This window comes from Aotus nancymaae, unplaced genomic scaffold (assembly GCF_030222135.1).
Source record: "Aotus nancymaae isolate 86718 unplaced genomic scaffold, 86718_ANA_hifiasm-v0.15.2.pri h1tg000016l, whole genome shotgun sequence".
Classification (NCBI taxonomy): Eukaryota; Metazoa; Chordata; class Mammalia; order Primates; family Aotidae; genus Aotus; species Aotus nancymaae.
This window is the reverse complement of record NW_026988428.1, coordinates 64,289,996-64,307,617: the sequence shown is the minus strand read 5'-3', so window position 1 is coordinate 64,307,617 and position 17,622 is coordinate 64,289,996. Positions and strand designations below refer to the sequence as shown.

The 17,622-nt window shown below is 45.0% G+C and overlaps 1 protein-coding gene across 1 annotated transcript; it reads left to right on the top strand.

The window, feature by feature from the left end:
- Nucleotides 1-196: 196 nt before the first annotated feature.
- On the top strand, nt 197-1,155 carry LOC135275288 (ubiquitin-conjugating enzyme E2 E3-like). Its single transcript, XM_064376747.1, has 2 exons — nt 197-325; nt 667-1,155. The coding sequence occupies exons 1-2, from the start codon at nt 197-199 to the stop codon at nt 1,153-1,155; spliced, it is 618 nt and encodes a 205-aa protein (XP_064232817.1).
- The last annotated feature ends 16,467 nt before the right edge of the window (nt 1,156-17,622 follow it).

The following is a 17,622-nucleotide window of genomic DNA, read 5'->3' as shown; positions in this document are numbered from 1 at the left end:
GCGTGGCCGCCGCAGCTGGCCTCCGCTGGCGCGGAAATCTGTTGCACTTCTTGGGGCTTTCTTTGTTTTTCCCTTGGGTTTTAATTTTTTTTCGTTATTTTGGACAAAATGTCGGCCCGTGATGTAAAAATTGAATGAGGAAACTTGGTGGCACTGGGAGCTTTGCAGAAGTTTTCTAAGAGATGACTTTACCAAGATGTCCAGTGATAGGCAAAGGTCCGATGATGAGAGCCCCAGCATCAGCAGTGGCAGTTCAGATGCAGACCAGCGAGACCCAGCTGCTCCAGAGCCTGAAGGACAAGAAGAAAGAAAACCTTGGCCGGGCGTGGTGGCTCAAGCCTGTAATCCCAGCACTTTGGGAGGCCGAGGCGGGTGGATCACCAGGTCAAGAGATCGAGACCATCCTGGTCAACATGGTGAAACCCTGTCTCTACTAAAAATACAAAAAAAAATTAGCTGGGTGTGGTGGCGTGCACCTGTAGTCCCAGCTACTCGGCAGGCTGAGGCAGGAGAATTGCTTGAACCCAGGAGGCGGAGGTTGCGGTGAGCCGAGATTGTGCCACTGCACTCCAGCCTGCTGGCAACGGAGCAAGACTCTGTCTCAAAAAAAAAAAAAAAAAAAAAAAAAGAAAGAGAGAAAAAAAAAGAAAACCTGCCACCCAGCAGAAGAAAAACACCAAACTCTCTAGCAAAACCACTGCCAAGTTATCCACTAGTGCTAAAAGAATTCTAAAGGAGCTAGCTGAAATAACCCTTTATCCTCCTCCTAATTGCAGTGCTGGGCCTAAAGGAGATAACATTTATGAATGGAGGTCAACTATACTTGGTGCACCGGGTTCTGTGTATGAAGGTGGTGTGTTTTTTCTGGATATCACATTTTCATCAGATTATCCATTTAAGCCACCAAAGGTTACTTTCTGCACCAGAATCTATCACTGCAACATCAGCAGTCAGGGAGTCATCTGTCTGGACATCCTTAAAGACAACTGGAGTCCTGCTTTGACTATTTCAAAGGTTTTGCTGTCTATTTGTTCCCTTTTGACAGACTGCAACCCTGCGGATCCTCTGGTTGGAAGCATAGCCACTCAGTACTTGATCAACAGAGCAGAACACGACAGGATAGCCAGACAGTGGACCAAGAGACACGCAACATAATTCACATAATTTGTATGCAGTGTGAAGGAACAGAAGGCATCTTCTCACTGTGCTGCCATTCTTTATAGCCTTTACAATACGGACTTCTCTGTATATGTTATACTGATTCTACTCTGCTTTTAACCTTTGGAGCCTGGGAGACTCCCCAAAAAGGTAAATGCTATCAAGAGAAGAACTTTGTAGCTGTAGATTAGTTATGTTTAAAACACTTACGTGCAGGCCGGGTGTGGTGGCTCACACCTATAATCCCAGCACTTTGGGAGGCCGAGGCAGGTGGATCATGAGGTCAAGAGATCGAGACCATCCTGGTCAACATGGTGAAACCCCGTCTCTACTAAAAATACAAAAATTAGCCGGGCGCGGTGGCTCACGCCTGTAATCCCAGCACTTTGGGAGGCCGAGGTGGGTGGATCACGAGGTCAAGAGATCGAGACCATCCTGGTCAACATGGTGAAACCCCATCTCTACTAAAAATACAAAAAATTAGCTGGGCATGGTGGCGCATGCCTGTAATCCCAGCTACTCAGGAAGCTGAGGCAGGAGAATTGCTTGAACCCAGGAGGCGGAGGTTGCGGTGAGCCGAGATCGCGCCATTGCACTCCAGACTGGGTAACAAGAGTGAGACTCCGTCTCAAAAAAAAAAAAAAAAAAAAAAAATACAAAAATTAGCTGGGCATGGTGGCACATGCCTGTAGTCCCAGCTACTCGGGAGGCTGAGGCAGAAGAATTGCTTGAACCCAGGAGGTGGAGGTTGCGGTGAGCTGAGATCGTGTCATTGCACTCCAGCCTGGGTAACAAGAACAAAACTCTGTCTCAAACAAAACAAAACAAAACAAAACAAAACAAAACAAAACACCTACGTGCAAGTCTTGCTTCTGGGATATCAAAATGTGTTTTCTGATGTACTAAGGATACTGGTCCTGAAGTCTACCAAATATTATAGTGCATTTTAGCCTAATTCATTATCTGTATGAAGTTATAATAGTAGCTGTAGATGACTAGGAATTACGTCATTTGTATTAAACTCAGATCTGAGTATGTGGTTCATGCTGTTGTGAAAAATGTTTTACCTTTTACCTTTGTCAGTTTGTAATGAGAGGATTTCCTTTTACCCTTTGTAGCTCAGAGAGCACCTGATGTATCATCTCAAACACAGTAAACATGCTCCTGAAAAAAAAAAGGCAGATGCACTCTATAGCCCAAATATTCATTTCTTCAGTCATTATGCATTTTATTTATTTATTTATTTAGAGACAGAGTCTCATTCTGTTGCCCTGGCTGGTGCATGAGTGGCTTGATCTCAGCTCACTGCAACCTCCACATCCTGGGTTCAAGCAATTCTCTGCCTCAGCCTCCCAAGTAGCCGGGATTACAGGCGCCCACCACCATGCCCGGCTATTTTTTGTATTTTTAGTAGAGACAGGGTTTCACCATCTTGGCCAGGCTAGTCTTGAACCCCTGACCTTATGATCCATCTGCCTTGGCCTCCCAAAGTGCTGGGATTACAGGTGTGAGCCACTGTGCCCAGCCCATTTTTTTTCATTTATTTAGTTTTTACACAGATGGGATCTTACTATATCGCCTGGGCTGGTCTCAAACTCCTGGGATCAAGCAATCATCCTGCCTCAGCCTCCCAAAATGCTAGTATTATAGGTGTGAGTCACCACACCTGGCCTGTGAGGTGAGTTTTTTGGTGTTTTTTTTTTTTTTTTTTTTTTTTTTTTTGAGACAGAGTCTCACTCTGCTACCCAGGCTGGAATGCAATGGCCGGTCTCGTCTTAACTCACTGCAACTTCTGCCTCCAGGGTTCAAGCAATTCTCCCGTCTCAGCCTCCCGAGTAGCTGCGATTACAGGTGTGCACCACTTCACTGAGCTAATTTTTTTTGTATTTAGTAGAGATGGATTTTCACCATGTTGGCCAGGCTGGTCTCAAACTCCTGACCTAAAGTAATCCTCCCACTATGTCCTCCCAAAGTGCTGGGATTATAGGTGTGAGTCACTGCACCCAGCCTGAGATGAGTACTTTTAAAAGTATATTTAGAGGCCGGGCGCGGTGGCTCACGCCTGTAATCCCAGCACTTTGGGAGGCCGAGGCGGGTGGATCACGAGGTCAAGAGATCGAGACCATCCTGGTCAACATGGTGAAACCCCGTCTCTACTAAAAATGCAAAAAATTAGCTGGGCATGGTGGCGCGTGCCTGTAATCCCAGCTACTCAGGAAGCTGAGGCAGGAGAATTGCCTGAACCCAGGAGGCGGAGGTTGCGGTGAGCCGAGATTGCGCCATTGCACTCCAGCTTGGGTAACAAGAGCGAAACTCCGTCTCAAAAAAAAAAAAAAAAAAAAAAAAAAAAAAAAAAGTATATTTAGAAAGGCCGGGTGCGGTGGCTTACGCCTGTAATCCCAGCACTTTGGGAGGCAGAGGCGGGTGGATCAGGAGGCCAGGAGTTCGAAACCAGCCTGGCCAGCATGGTGAAACCCTGTCTCTATTAATAAAACAAACAAACGAACAAAAAGTCTATTTAGGCCAGGGGCAGTGGCTTATGCCTGTAATCCCAGAACTTTGAGAGGCTGAGGCAGGCGGATCACCTGAGGTCAGGATTTCAAGACCAGCCTGACAAATATGTTGAAACATGGTCTATACAAAACAACTGGCTGGGTGTGGTGGCACATGCCTGTAATCCCAGCTACTCAGGAGACTGAGGCAGGAGAATCGCTTGAACTGGGAGGCAGGGGTTCCAGTGAGTAGAAATCACGCCACTGCACTTCAGCCTGGGTGACAGAGGGAGACTCCATCTCAAAAAAAAAAATAGTATATTTAGCCCAGGCACAGTGGCTCATGCCTGTAATCTCAGCGCTTTGGGAGGCTGAGGTGGGCGGATTACCTGAGGTTGGGTGTTTGAGACCAGTCTGATCAACATGGAGAAACACCGTCTCTACTAAAAATACAAAATTAGTTTGGTGAGGTGGCACACACCTGCAATCCTAGCTACTCCAGAGGCTGAGGCAGGAGAATTGCTTGAACCTGAGAGGCAGAGCTTGTGGTGAGCTGAGATTGAGCCATTGCACTGCAGCCTCAGCAACAAGAGCAAAAGTATATTTAGGCCAGGTGCTGTGGCTCAGGCCTATAATCCCAGCACTTAGGGAGGCCAAAGTGGGCAGATCACCTGAGGTCAGGAATTTGAGACCAGCCTGGCTAACATGGTTAAACCCTGTGTCTACTAAAAACACAAAAAGTAGCCAGGTGTAGTGATGCATGCCTGTAATCCTGGCTACTCAGGAGGCTGAGGCAGGAGAATCAACTGATCTTGGGAGGTGAGGTTGCAGTGAGCTGAGATCTCATTGCTGCACTCCAGTCTGGGAAACAGCATGAGACTCTATCTCAAAAAAAAAAAAAAAAGGCTCTGCCCATTTGTGTATTTTTCATCAATTATTTATTGAATATCTGCTGCATACTAGATATACTACTAGGCACAGACAATATAAATGCCACTAAGTCAAAGTCTCTACCTGTTGTGGTTCGTGAGATTGGCATGTCTGCTGGGGGTCTCTTGACCAGCAAGAGGGTCCCAATACCTGGAAGAGAGAGTGTGCAGAAGAAAAGAATGACAGAAAGAATGAGGTCTGGAGGGCTGAATCAGGCCAGGCCAAAGACAGCAGTTTATTCTCGTGCACAAAGTTTATATATGTTTTTACATACAACATACAGTGACTGACGTAGGTCCCATTATAAAAATTTTATCAGGAGGGAACAGAAAATTACAAAGTAAGCAGGGGAGGGGGTAGCATACAGGTTTATCTAGAGGTCACAGAACACAAAACAAACAAAAGATTCTCATCCTATAAAGATTCTTATCCTCTTATCAATAACTACAGTTACAGTAAATAGCATCAAGGCAAGTGATAATTTGAGGGGTAGCAATTTTCTAGTAACATGTGAGCGATCACGGGATTTAGTGAATGCAGGTAAACAGAGTCATAAAACCAGCCCAGAACGGGAACTGCAAGGGAGACAATAGTCTCGTAAATGGTCACGCAGGCCTCACCCAGACATGCCATTAGCTCAGTGGATCAAGAATAGGCTTCTGCAAACTCAGGCCTCTATCACTTCCTTCTTTTTCCTCAGCTCGACTGCCCTCAGCGGGGGAAGAATATGTCCAGGCTCTAACTCCGTAATGGCGGAGACACGGAGGGGTCTCTACGCTGGTGGAGTGATCCCCATATCTCCCCCATATTTATTATTTTTCAAATGAAGCTTAAAACGTTTGAGCTATATGCGCTGGAGGGAGGAGAACACAAATCAAAAGAGGAAGGGTAGAAGAATGAGGAGCAGAAGAATGCAGCCACCAACAGCCAAAATGCTAGAAAAGGATGGCAGATGAAAGCCACGGGTCCAGGAGGATAAAGTGTTAACAATATCAGGAGCAATGGTATCATCCTGTGGGAGGTCTTGGCGTGAGAAATCAATGGCATGAATTTGCTGTTGAAATTTAAGAATATCAAGGGACAAGTTATTATGACTCCAGTTACCTTGTAAATGGGCTTTAACTAAAGGCCATCTCCACTGGGTGTCATTATAGGGCGTATTGGTAACACAAATGTATTTAAAGTCAACATGACAACGTAACAGCAAACAGGACTGAATATTATACACCTTATCACCTAATAAAGTAACAGTTTGTTCTAAAGCATTAAGTTTTACCTCCAACTTCTTGTCAATATCCATTTGTGTACCCAAAGAAACAGAAATATTTTGATCAAGATGATTAACATAAGTAGCAGTTTGAACACTGTGAGCAAGGCCTACAGCCGCCGTAGCAGCTGTGGCCATGATAGAAACAATAGCCAAAATTCCAGTAACAAGCAAGCCAATAAAATGTTTTGGGCGAATGACAAGGTCCCGAATCTGATGGAGTATCTGCAGGCTACGCTCATCATACCAGGGACCAGAAATATTAATGGGAAGCATAACATAAGGTTGTTGGTGAACAACAAGGATGGTGGGGGTAGGAAAGGCAGAAGAATCCAAACAATTGGTAAGTGTGCAGGAGGAACAAGAAATAAAATATTGTCCAGAGGCATAAGTAATATTAATAGAGCCATACAAAAGAGCATATGGGGCGGCAACACAGACTTTGACATAGTGATAGGAAGGGGAGAAAGAAGTGAAGGCAGGGCTGTGGGAACCAATTGTGTGATAAGTAGGTACCAAGGCAGTAAAAAGTCACCATAGGGAGGGGAACAGGTGGCCAGATGAGGTGTAGACAAAGGGAGTGCTCCAGCCTCCAGGAACTTGATAATGAGAGGCAGAATTACTAAGAGGAACGGGGATAGACCAATCATACAAAGTAAAACCAGAAGACAGAGTATATCGTAGAGCCTGATGCTTGGTAAAACAAGTACGCCAGGGAGGGGAAGGATCAAAAGAATGGTTAGTAGGGTGACAGTGGGTTCTGTCCTTATCAGGGAAATCAGGAGAAGTAAGATTCCAGGATTCCTTGATACCATAGTAAATCAAGGACCAGTCTTGAGAAAAATAGAAAGTTTCACCAGGGAGTAATTTAGAAGGTCCTTCATAGGTAGAAAGTTGTTTTAAAGCCAAATCAAAGCAGTAAAGAGGGTTTGAAAGGGGTAACAGGCAAAGAAGTGGATGGAAGAGAATCTGAAAAGGCAGGGGCATGAAAACACATGGGAAGACTGGCAGCTTGAGCCGTATAAGAGTAAGTTGCAGATTGAGGAGTAACATGAGCAGAGGAAGGGAAACCGAGGACAGAGGTATCATTAAGATAGACAGGAAATGAAGGATCATTCCAGGTGACAGGACGAAGGACTGGGGGATCGGGGACATAGGCCCAAAGAACCTGAGAATCAGGCAATGGTTGAGCCTCAGCTTGAGTATTGGTTTGACATGATAAAATAGCAATCATGGCAAGAAATAAAGTGGAAGGGGTAGGAGATTGTCCATTTTCCATAATTAGTCGAGAGGCTTCAGCACTGAGGCATCAGATCTGGGCCCACGTTGGAAGGGGTACACCGCATGGAGTTGTCAGGGACGGAGAGCGGCAGCGAGGACGGCGTCTGCGCGGCTGCTGTGGCGTCACATGAAGACGATGAAACCGGGGAATGAGCCCGTTGACCGGATTGCAGGGGGGCATGTTTAACTAGTCATTCAGGCACCCAAACAGGAGAGTTGGCAGACCTGGGAAAAACACAGACATGTCCTCGTCCCCATATGAGGACTGGATCAGGGCCAAGCCACTGGTTAGAAAGAGAATCTTTCCACAAAACCTCTGGTGTAGGTTTGTGCTGTGGATGCCAAAAGCGATCAGCAGAGGAATGGCCATCAGTATCTAAAGTTAAAAAGTTAAGAACATAAAGGGCATGATTTAACCAATTATGAGGTGACTTAGTCATGGCATAGTTTCTGTAAAAGAGTTTTCAAAATGGAATGAAAACACTCTACAATTCCTTGACCCTGGGGATTGTATGGAATGCCTGTGTGATGAGAGATTTGAAACTGAGAACAAAAGGAAGCAAAAGTCTTGCTGGTATAAGCCGGTCCATTGTCCATCTTCAAAATTTTAGGAACACCTAGAACAGAAAAAACTCGCAAGCAATGAGCAATGACATCTTTAACAGCTTCACCGGTATGGGCAGGGGCAACTGCAAAATTAACAGTGCCTGCAGCGAGACCCATAGAAGAGCCATCGGTGAAGGCTAGAGCTGCTGAAGGCATAGGAGCTTTAACACAAATTTGAGGGAAAATGAGAGAACGTTGAGAATAAAAAGGTAAAATCTTGTCAGCTGGATAATGGCAGGAGATCTGACCGGGAAAACCTGCAAATGCCAATTGCCAGGAATCACAAAATTGCCAAAGCCATTGCTGCTGTGCAGTGGAATAGGGAATGATAATAACAGGAGGTTCAAAACCAAACAAAGTAAGAGCATGTTGTCTGCCTTTGGTAATCAAAACAGCCACAAGGTCAAAATATGGAGAAATAACTTTAGAGCAGGTGGCAGGAAGATGTATCCATTCCAAAACACCCTGTTGCCAAAAAACACCAGTAGGAGTATAAGAAGTGCGGAGCACACAGTAACACCATGAGACATTATGCTTAATTCTAGACAACTTTTGTTGTGACAAAGTCTGATGGACCAACTGTAAAGCCTCTGAAGCTTGGGGAGACAAGGTCCTAGGAGAAGTTGGATTAGAAGAGCCTTTCAGGGTATCAAATAAAGGTTTTAGTTGACCAGTAGTTAACCTCAGACTAGGACGAATCCAATTGATATCACCCAGAAATTTTTGGAAATCATTTAATGTCTTAAGATTGGTGGTAGATAAAATTGGGCTTTTAAAAGACACACGGTTATGTTCAATTAAACAACCAAGATAATGGTAGGGGTAACAGTTTGAATTTTTTCAGGGGCAATGACAAGATGAACTTTGTCAAGGCATTGCTGTAAGGACAGGAACGCCTTGGACAACAAAAGTTGTGAAGAAGCTGCCAATAATAAATCATCCATGTAATGTAAAAGAAGAACGTCAGGATATTCCTGGTGAACAGGGAAAATGGCTTTAGCCACATAGGACTGACATAAGGTGGGACTATTGGCCATGCCTTGTGGAAGAACGACCCATCTGTATCTATCGTAAGGACATTCAAAATTAGTTGACAGAATACTAAAAGCAAACCACTTGCAATCGGCAGGCGACAAAGGAATAGTAAAAAAGCAGTCCTTTAAATCAATAACAATCAAATGCCAGTGTTGTGGAACAACAACAGGTAAAGGCAAACCAGGTTGTAAGGGTCCCATAATTTCCATAGTTTCATTAACTTTTCTAAGGTCTTGCAGCAAACGCCATTTACCAGACTTTTTCTTTATGACAAAAACAGGAGAATTCCAAGGACTGTTAGTAGGACGAATATGTCTAGCAGCAAGTTGTTCCTGAACAAACTCATGGGCTGCAGAAATCTTTTCAGAGGACAGGGGCCACTGTTCTACCCATACTGGAACATCAGACTTCCATGTGATGGCATCAGCATGAGCATCAGGAATTACAGTGGCCCCTTGGAAAAATAACCTAGTCCAGAACGGTCAGATTTTTGTGGCAAGGAAAGCAGCTCAGGCATGCCTTGCAAACATTTTCCTAATCCCTTAGAAGGCTGATAACCTTGTTGTAACATCATGTGTAAAGCTTTATTGCCAGTAACCAAATGAGCCCCCATAGCCTCCAGGACATCACGGCCCCAGAGATTAAGAGGAATTCCATCAACAATGTATGGGCGGAATGAGCCAGAATGGCCCTCATGATCAGTCCAGGAAAGTAAGTCAGCAGATTGTAAGGGATGATTACTCATACCTATACCTTGTAGGGCTGTCATGGTAGGAGTGGCTGGCCAAGAAGAAGGCCAAAATTTGGAAGAAATAACAGACACATCAGCTCCAGTGTCCAGAAGGCCTTTAAAAGATTTGCCATTAATTGTAAGACACAGTTCAGGCCTAGTGGTGGAAATCGATTGTATCCAGTAAGCATAAGAGGAAGATCCAAAACCACGATCTCCTCTGGGGTTGGTTACAAGTGGAGAACCCACCTGCAAATTAACAGGTATGAGTAATAATTGGGCAAAAAAGTTGATCAGGGGTGAGATTATAAACACCCGCAGGAGACCAAATCATAACTTTGATTTCACCTGTATAGTCAGAGTCAATAACACCACGGAGAATATGAAGTCCTTTCAAAGAACAACTACTGTGACCCAAAACAAGACCCAAATGATTAAAAGGCAAAGGGCCAAAAAACACCAGTAGATATTGCCTGTGGGCCCATATCAGGAGTTAATATTTGTGTGATGGAGGGACAGAGGTCAAGTCCTGCACTGTTTGGTGTTGCTTGGAAGAGCTGAGAAACGGATTTTGGTGAGTCAGAGATTGCCCGAGTTGTTGAGGGGGCTGGGGCAGCCCCCCTGGGAGTTTCCCAAACATGACTGCAGTGGATTGCCCTGAGCATCACGCTTTGAATGGCATTCATTGGCCCAGTGATTACCGCGGTGGCAACGTGGGCATTCACCTGGTTGGCGGGGAGATGGCTTAGCAGGCGCCGGAGGAGCCGGTGATGCCAAAGGCGGTGGGGCTGTCTGGACAGCTGCTTTGCATGACTTAGCGAAATGTCCAACACCACCACAGCGGAAACATTTCAAATTAGGTTTAGACTGATTAGACTTTTGTTTAAGAAAAGCAGCGACAGTCATACCGGCCTGAGCGGCAGCCATAGCAAAACCCTGTTGGTAAGCGTGTCCAATATCGGCACACAGGTGAATATAGCCTTGTAGATCCACCTTGTGGCGCCATGGTCTAATGGCAGCCTGACAGGCGGCGTTAGCACTTTGGAATGCCAACTGCTTGACAAGCATAGAGGCAGTGTCCTCATCTGTTATTTGGCGATTAACAGACTGCATAAGCCGAGAAACAAAATCCTGATAAGGTTCATCTGGACCCTGACGAATGCGGGACACTTGCTCAGTCTTAGAAGTGGAAGAAGGCAACAGGCGCCAAGCACGCAGGGCAAGAGAATTAATCTGAGAATAGGTGTCATTAGGCATATTAATTTGATCATTAAGATCCTCATGTTTGCCACGACCCATAAGCATATCAAGAGTAACAGGGGATTGTTGCCGGCGGTTATGCCGTGCCTGCTCAGAAGCAGCTTCCTCATAATAGGCTTTCCACAAGAGAAAGTCACTACCAGAGAGACAAGCTCTGGCCAGGCGGTTCCAGTCCATGGGAGGGAGCTGGAAAAAGGAAAGGTTATCAAGTAAGGTTAAAGTATAAGGAGCTGTAGGACCGTACTGGGCAACAGCCTCTTTAAGTTCTCGTAAGGTTTTTGGGGCAATAGGTTCAAAATGATGAACAGCACAACCTTGATCATCTACAGACTCCATCACAGGATATAATACTGGGAATAAGTTATCCGCTTCAGGAAAACCTCTATCCATAGACAAAAGGGCAGGAGAAAGTGCTGAGGAACTCACAGGGACCAAGGAACTGGGAGAGGCAGGCAAAGAAGCCTGGCATGAAACTGGGTAACAGGAGTGTGGGTGTTGTGCCGTGAGTGCCCTAGAACAAAGTGACAAAACATCATGAAACTGTTTGGCAAGATCAGGTGGCATAGTAAAGGTAACAGGACCAGGGGACCATTGGGGCAGTGTTGGCTGGTGTGTGGTATCCTCTAGAACCTCAGTAAGAGGCTCAGCGGCAGGGGTAGAGGGATAAGGACCATGGGAGACAGAGCCCTGTTCAGCGAGATCATGTGGATCGGGTGGGGGAGGGAGATCGTGTGGATCGGGTGGGGGAGAAGCAGTGGGTAGGGAATGCAGCGCAGAAAAAGATGTAGAAGTATCAGGAACAGCAGTGTAAGGAGGAGGTTTGCAAGGACAAACACAGTCACGTAACTTAGGCCAAACAGAGAGTAAAATTTCACACTGAGGTAGAGACTTATTATAAAAACAAAACTGATCAATCTTTTCACCAATAACGAGCCAGGTGGCTTCATCAAGAAACCCACCTTCAGGGACCCACGGACAAATTTCACGAACAATGTGCACAAATTCCTCCACAGTTTTCTGCTTAATATCATGACCATGAGACTTAATCATAGACTGTAACAATTGAATAAACATGTTATGTTCCTTTGACTTAGTATTCCCCATGTCTTTACTCCAGATTGAACTCTTTCACTTAAAGTCAAAAACTTATATATACAAGATTAAAAATTGACCAAAAACTTACTATCAGCGCCCTCCTTCAACTTTGATTGAGCGTCACTGTAGTCTCTCGTGTCCAGGCCCCACGTCGTGGTTGCTAGATGTTGGAAGAGTTTATATATCCTTTTACATACAGTGACTGACGTAGGTCCCATTACAAAAGTTTTATCAGGAGGGAACAGAAAATTACAAAGTAAGCAGGGGAGGGGGTAGCATACAGGTTTATCTAGAGGTCACGGAACACAAAACAAACAAAAGATTCTTATCCTATAAAGATTCTTATCCTCTTATCAATAACTACAGTTACAGTAAGTAACATCAAGGCAAGTGATAATTTGAGGGGTAGCAATTTTCTAGTAACATGTGAGCGATCATAGGATTTAGTGAATGCAGGTAAACAGAGTCATAAAACCAGCCCAGAACGGGAACTTCGAGGGAGACAATAGTCTCGTAAATGGTCACACAGGCCTCACCCAGACATGCCATTAGCTCAGTGGATCAAGAATAGGCTTCTGCAAACTCAGGCCTCTATCACTTCCTTCTTTTTCCTCAGCTCAACTGCCCTCAGCGGGGGAAGAATATGTCCGGGCTCTAACTCCGTAATGGCGAAGACATGGAGGGGTCTCTACGCTGGTGGAGTGATCCCCATATCTACCCTCATAGAGCTTAAATATTATTTTATTTATTTGTATGTTTGAGACAGTGCCTCACTTTGTCATCTAGGCTAGTACAATGGCACCATGATTATTCACTGCTGCCTCGACCTCCTAGCTCAAGCGAGGTTGGGACTGCAGTGAGCCATGATGCTAAGATCTCCCTGCATCAGCCTCCCAAGCAGCTGGGACTATATGTGCATAACACCATGCCTGGTTAATTTTGCTGGTTTTTAGTAGAGATGAAATCTTCTCATGTAGCCCAGGATGATCTTAAATTCCTGAGCTCAAGTGATCCTCCTGCTTTGGCCTCCCAAAGTACTGGGATTACAAGGTATGAGCCACTGTGCCCAACATCTAAATTGCAATACAGAAGCTCTTTGTGATGTTTTATTTTATGTGTCAACTTGGTTGGACTACAGTGCCCACATATATGGTCAAACCTCATTCTAAATGTTTCTGTGAGAGTGTTTGGGATGAGATTTATATTTAAATCAGTGGACTTTAAGTAAAGAAGATTATCTTCCATATTGTGGGTGGGCCTCATTCAATCAGTTGAAGACCTGAAAAAAACAACAGACTGACTCTCTGAGCCAGCAAAGGGGTTTCAGACTTCAACTGCAATATCAGCTCTTTCTGGGTTTCTAGAGAGTCAGCCCTTCTTGTAGTTTTTGGACTTGTCAGCCTCTATAATCATGTGAGCCAGGCCAGGTGTGGAGGCTCATGCCTGTAATCCCAGCTCTTTGGGAGGTTGAGGTGGGTGGATCACCTGAGGCTGGAGTTCAAGACCAGCCTACCAACATGGAGAAACCCCATCCCTACTAAAAATATAAAAAATTAGCTGGATGTGGTGGCACATGTCTGTCATCCCAGCTACTTGGAAGTCTGAGGCAGGAGAATCACTTGAACCCGGGAGGCAGAGGTTGCAGTGAGCCAAGATCATGCCATTGCACTCCAGCCTGGGCGACAGAGTAAGACTCATCTCAAAAATAAATAAATAAGTAAATAAATGAATATATCTATATACAGGCAAGCATGCTTGCACACACACACACACACACACACACAGACACACCCCTATGCACCCTATCTGGAGTACTCTAACTCATACAGATTTTGGTACTAAAAAGTAGAGTGTAGGCCGGGCTTGGTGGCTCACGCCTGTAATCCAAGCACTTTGGAGGCCAAGGCTGGCTGATCAACTGAGGTCGGGGGTTCAAGACCAGCCTGACCAACATGGTGAAACCCCATCTTTAAAAAAATAATAAAGTAGAGTGTTACTGTAACAAATACCTAAAAATGTGGAAATGGCTGTGGAACTGGATAATGAGTAGCAGCTGAAAGAATTTTGAAGTAAATACTAGAAAAAGCCTAAATTGCCTTAAAGAGATTCTTGTGGCCAGGCACGGTGGCTCAAGCCTGTAAGCACAGCACTTTGGGAGGCCGAAGTGGGTGGATCACCTGAGGTCAGAAGTTCGAGACTAGCCTGACCAACATGGAAAAACCTTGTCTCTACTAAAAATACAAAATTAGCCAGATGTAGTGGTGGCACATGCCTGTAATCCCAGCGACCCAGGAGGCTGAGGCAGGAGAATCACCTTAACCTAGGAGGCGGATGTTGTAGGGAGCTGAGATTGCACCATTGCACTCCAGCCTGAGCAACAAGAGTGAAACTCTGTCTCAAAAAAAAAACAGATTTTTTTTTTTTAACTTCCCAGCATCAGAAAGAGATTCTTGGTAGGAATATCAATATTAAAAGTGATTCTGGGGACTCCATGTTTGGATCCCCTTCCACGAACACTCTTGTGGAAGCTGCTTTTCTCTATCCTGGATTTTCCCTCAGAGTCTCCTTCCGCACTCTCTTGTGGAAGCCTGTCTTCCCCTCCTAAACTCCATCTCTGTCTCTATTCACTTCCAAAAAGAAAAAAAAAGTGATTCTGGGCCGTGTGTGGTGGCTCATGCCTGTAATCCCAACACTGTGGGAGACTGAGGCAGGCAGATCATGAGGACAGGAAGTCAAGACCATTCTGGCTAACATGGTGAAACCCCATCTCTACTAAAAATACAAAAATTAGCCGGGTGTGGTGGCACATGCCTGTAATCCTAGCTATGTGGAGGCTGAGGCAGGATAATTGCTTGAACCTGGAGGCAGAGGTTGCAGTGAGCTATCGCGCCACTGCACTCCAGCCTGGGGGACAGAGCAAGACTTGGTCTCAAAAAAAAAAAAAAAAAGGTGATTCTGTTTCTCCATGGGACCCTCTAAAAAATAAATATGCAAAATAAAATAAAATTAAATTAAAAGGTGATTCTGTGAGTTCTCTGATGGAAATGAGGAACATGTTATTGGAAACTGAAGAAAAAGGAATCCATTGTTATAAAGTGACAAAAAAGCTTGGCTCAATATTGTGTCAATTTTTTTTTTTTTTTTCCCTGAGACAGAGTTTCGCTCTTGTTACCGAGGCTGGAGTGTAATGGTGCTATCTCGGCTCACCACAACCTCCGCCTCCTGGGTTCAGGCAATTCTCCTGCCTCAGCCTCCTGAGTAGCTGGGATTACAGGCACACACCACTGTGCCCAGCTAATTTTTTGTATTTTTAGTAGAGACGGGGTTTCACCATGTTGACCAGGATGGTCTTGATCTCTTGACCTCGTGATCCACCCGCCTTGGCCTCTCAAAGTGCTGGGATTATAGGTGTGAGCCACCACGCCCAGCCTGTGACAATGTTTTATGGAAAGAACTTATTTGTGATGAAATGCATATTTAGCTGAGGTGAGTTCTAAGCAAAATGCTGAGGGTATGGCCTGGTTTCTCCTTGCTGCTTATAGTAACATGTGAGAAGAAGTGATAAACTGAATGAGAAATTGTAAGCAAAAAGGAACCATTATTTGAAGATTGGGGAAATTCTTGGCCTATCCATATTGCAAAGTACTGAGAAAGCATGTTCTGGAGAGAATACTGAGTGTGGCTAGAAAACCATTCGATAAAGAAATTATGGGCCAAGTGCAGTGGCTCACACTTGCAATCCCAGCACTTTGGGAGGCCAAGGTGGGCAGATCACCTGCGGTCAGGAGTTCAAGACCAACCTAGCCAACATGGTGAAACCCTATCTCTACTAAAAATACAAAAATTAGCTGGGCATGGTGGTGCACACCTATAATCCCAGCTACTTGGGAGGTTGAGGCAGGAGAATCACTTAACCTGGGAGGTGGAGGTTGTAGTGAGCCAAGATTGTGCCACTGCCCTCCAGCCTGGGCAACACGTCAAGACTCCATCTCAAAAAAAAAAAACAACAAAAACTGGAATTTGCCTCATTAGAATTTTGGCTTGAAAGACCAGGTACCTCTTTCTTCGTTCTTATTTATTCCATTTCCCCTATTTGGAATGGGAATATCTAGCCTATGCATGCCCCACAGTTATATTATGGAAGCACAAAACTTGTCTGGTTTCCCAGGCTCAGGTTGGAAAAAAATTTGCCTCAGGATTCATTATACCTTGAGTCTTACCCATACGAGATTTAGATGATGTTCAGATGAAATTTTGGATTTGGAACTGATCCTGGAATGGGTTAAGACTTTAGGGCCTGCTGAAATAGAGATGAATGTATTTTGCATGTGAGGACAAATTTTGGGGGGCCAGAGGGTAAAGGGTCATGGACCAAATCGTGTCCTAAAATTCATATGTTGCCGAGCATGGTGGCTCATGCCCATAATTCCAGCACTTTGGGAGGCCGAGGCAGGTGGATCACCTGAGGTCAGTTCAAGACCAACCTGGCCAACATGGTGAAACTTTGTGTCTACAAAAATACATAAATCAGCTGGGCCTGATGGCAGGCGCCTATAATCCCAGGTACTCGGGAGGCTGAGGCAGGAGAATTGCTTGAACCCGGGAGGCAGAGGTTGTAGTGAGCCAAGATTGTGCCACTGCACTCCAGCCTGGGCAACAGAGCAAGACTTCATATAAAAACAAAAAAATTCATATGTTGAAGCTCTAACCGCTAGTATCTTAGAATGATGGGCCTTTAAGGAGGTATTTAAGGTTAAATGAGGTCACTAGGGTGGGGCTCTAGTCCAATAGGACAATTGTCCTTATGAGACGAGGAAGAGGCATAAGGCCTGTGAATAGAGAAAAGGCCATGTGAGGACACTGAGAAGACAGCCATCAAGACAGTCAAGGGGTAAGTCTCAGGGGAAATGAACCCTGCTGGCACCTCGATCTTGGATGTCCAGCAACTAAAACTATGAGAAAACACATTCCTGTTGTTTAAGCCACCTATTTGTGGTATTTTGTCATGGCAGCCTTTGCAGACAATAAATATGTAATGTCAAGGGGACATTTTGAAGGATAAACATATCAAGGCAAGGTGATAAAGGGTTAGGGGTGGGGAAGATTAAGATAGAGTGGTTAGGGTTCCTCTCTCAATAGAGACGACACTTGAACAGAAATCTGAATCACAAGAGGAAGTCAACCTTGGAGTATCTGAAAACAGCATTTCATACAGAAGGCATTTCAAACACAGACACCAAAAGGAGGACTCGTGCTTGGCAGGGTGCCAGAAGGCAGATTTGGCAGGAGTGAAGTGAAGCAGGGGCAGAGTGGCAGGAGAAATGATGCTGAAGACAGCTACGAGTCTGCTCATGCAGGACACTGTAAGCAGTCACGAATGTTGTGGATTATGTTCTAAATGTGACAGGAAGCTACGAAGCCATTTTAGTTTTTTGAGCAGAAGCATGACGTTAGTTGATTTGTGTTTTTTAAAAAAGGATGTGCTGTTGAATGGAGAAGATGCTGAAGGAGGGTGTTGTTGTTTAAATGTGTGTTCCTGGCCGGGAGTGGTGGCTCACACCTGTAATCCCAATACTTTGGGAGGCTGAGTGGGCAGATCACAAGGTTAGGAGTTCAAGACCAGCCTGACTAATTTGGTGAAACCCCGCCTCTACTGAAAATGTAAAAATTAGCCAGGTGTGGTGGTACATGCCTGTAATCCCACCTATTCAGGGGGCTGAAGCTGGAGAATTGCTTGAACCCGGGAGGCGGAGGGTGCAGTGAGCCGA

What these genes read in the sequence shown, in the direction of transcription:
- LOC135275288 (XM_064376747.1), top strand. Translation starts at nt 197, where the DNA reads ATGTCCAGTGATAGGCAAAGGTCCGATGATGAGAGCCCCAGCATCAGC. An exon ending in AAAGAAAACCTTGGCCGGGC is followed by an intron (nt 326 to 666) that starts GTGGTGGCTCAA and finishes GCCACCCAGCAG; the next exon opens with AAGAAAAACACCAAACTCTC.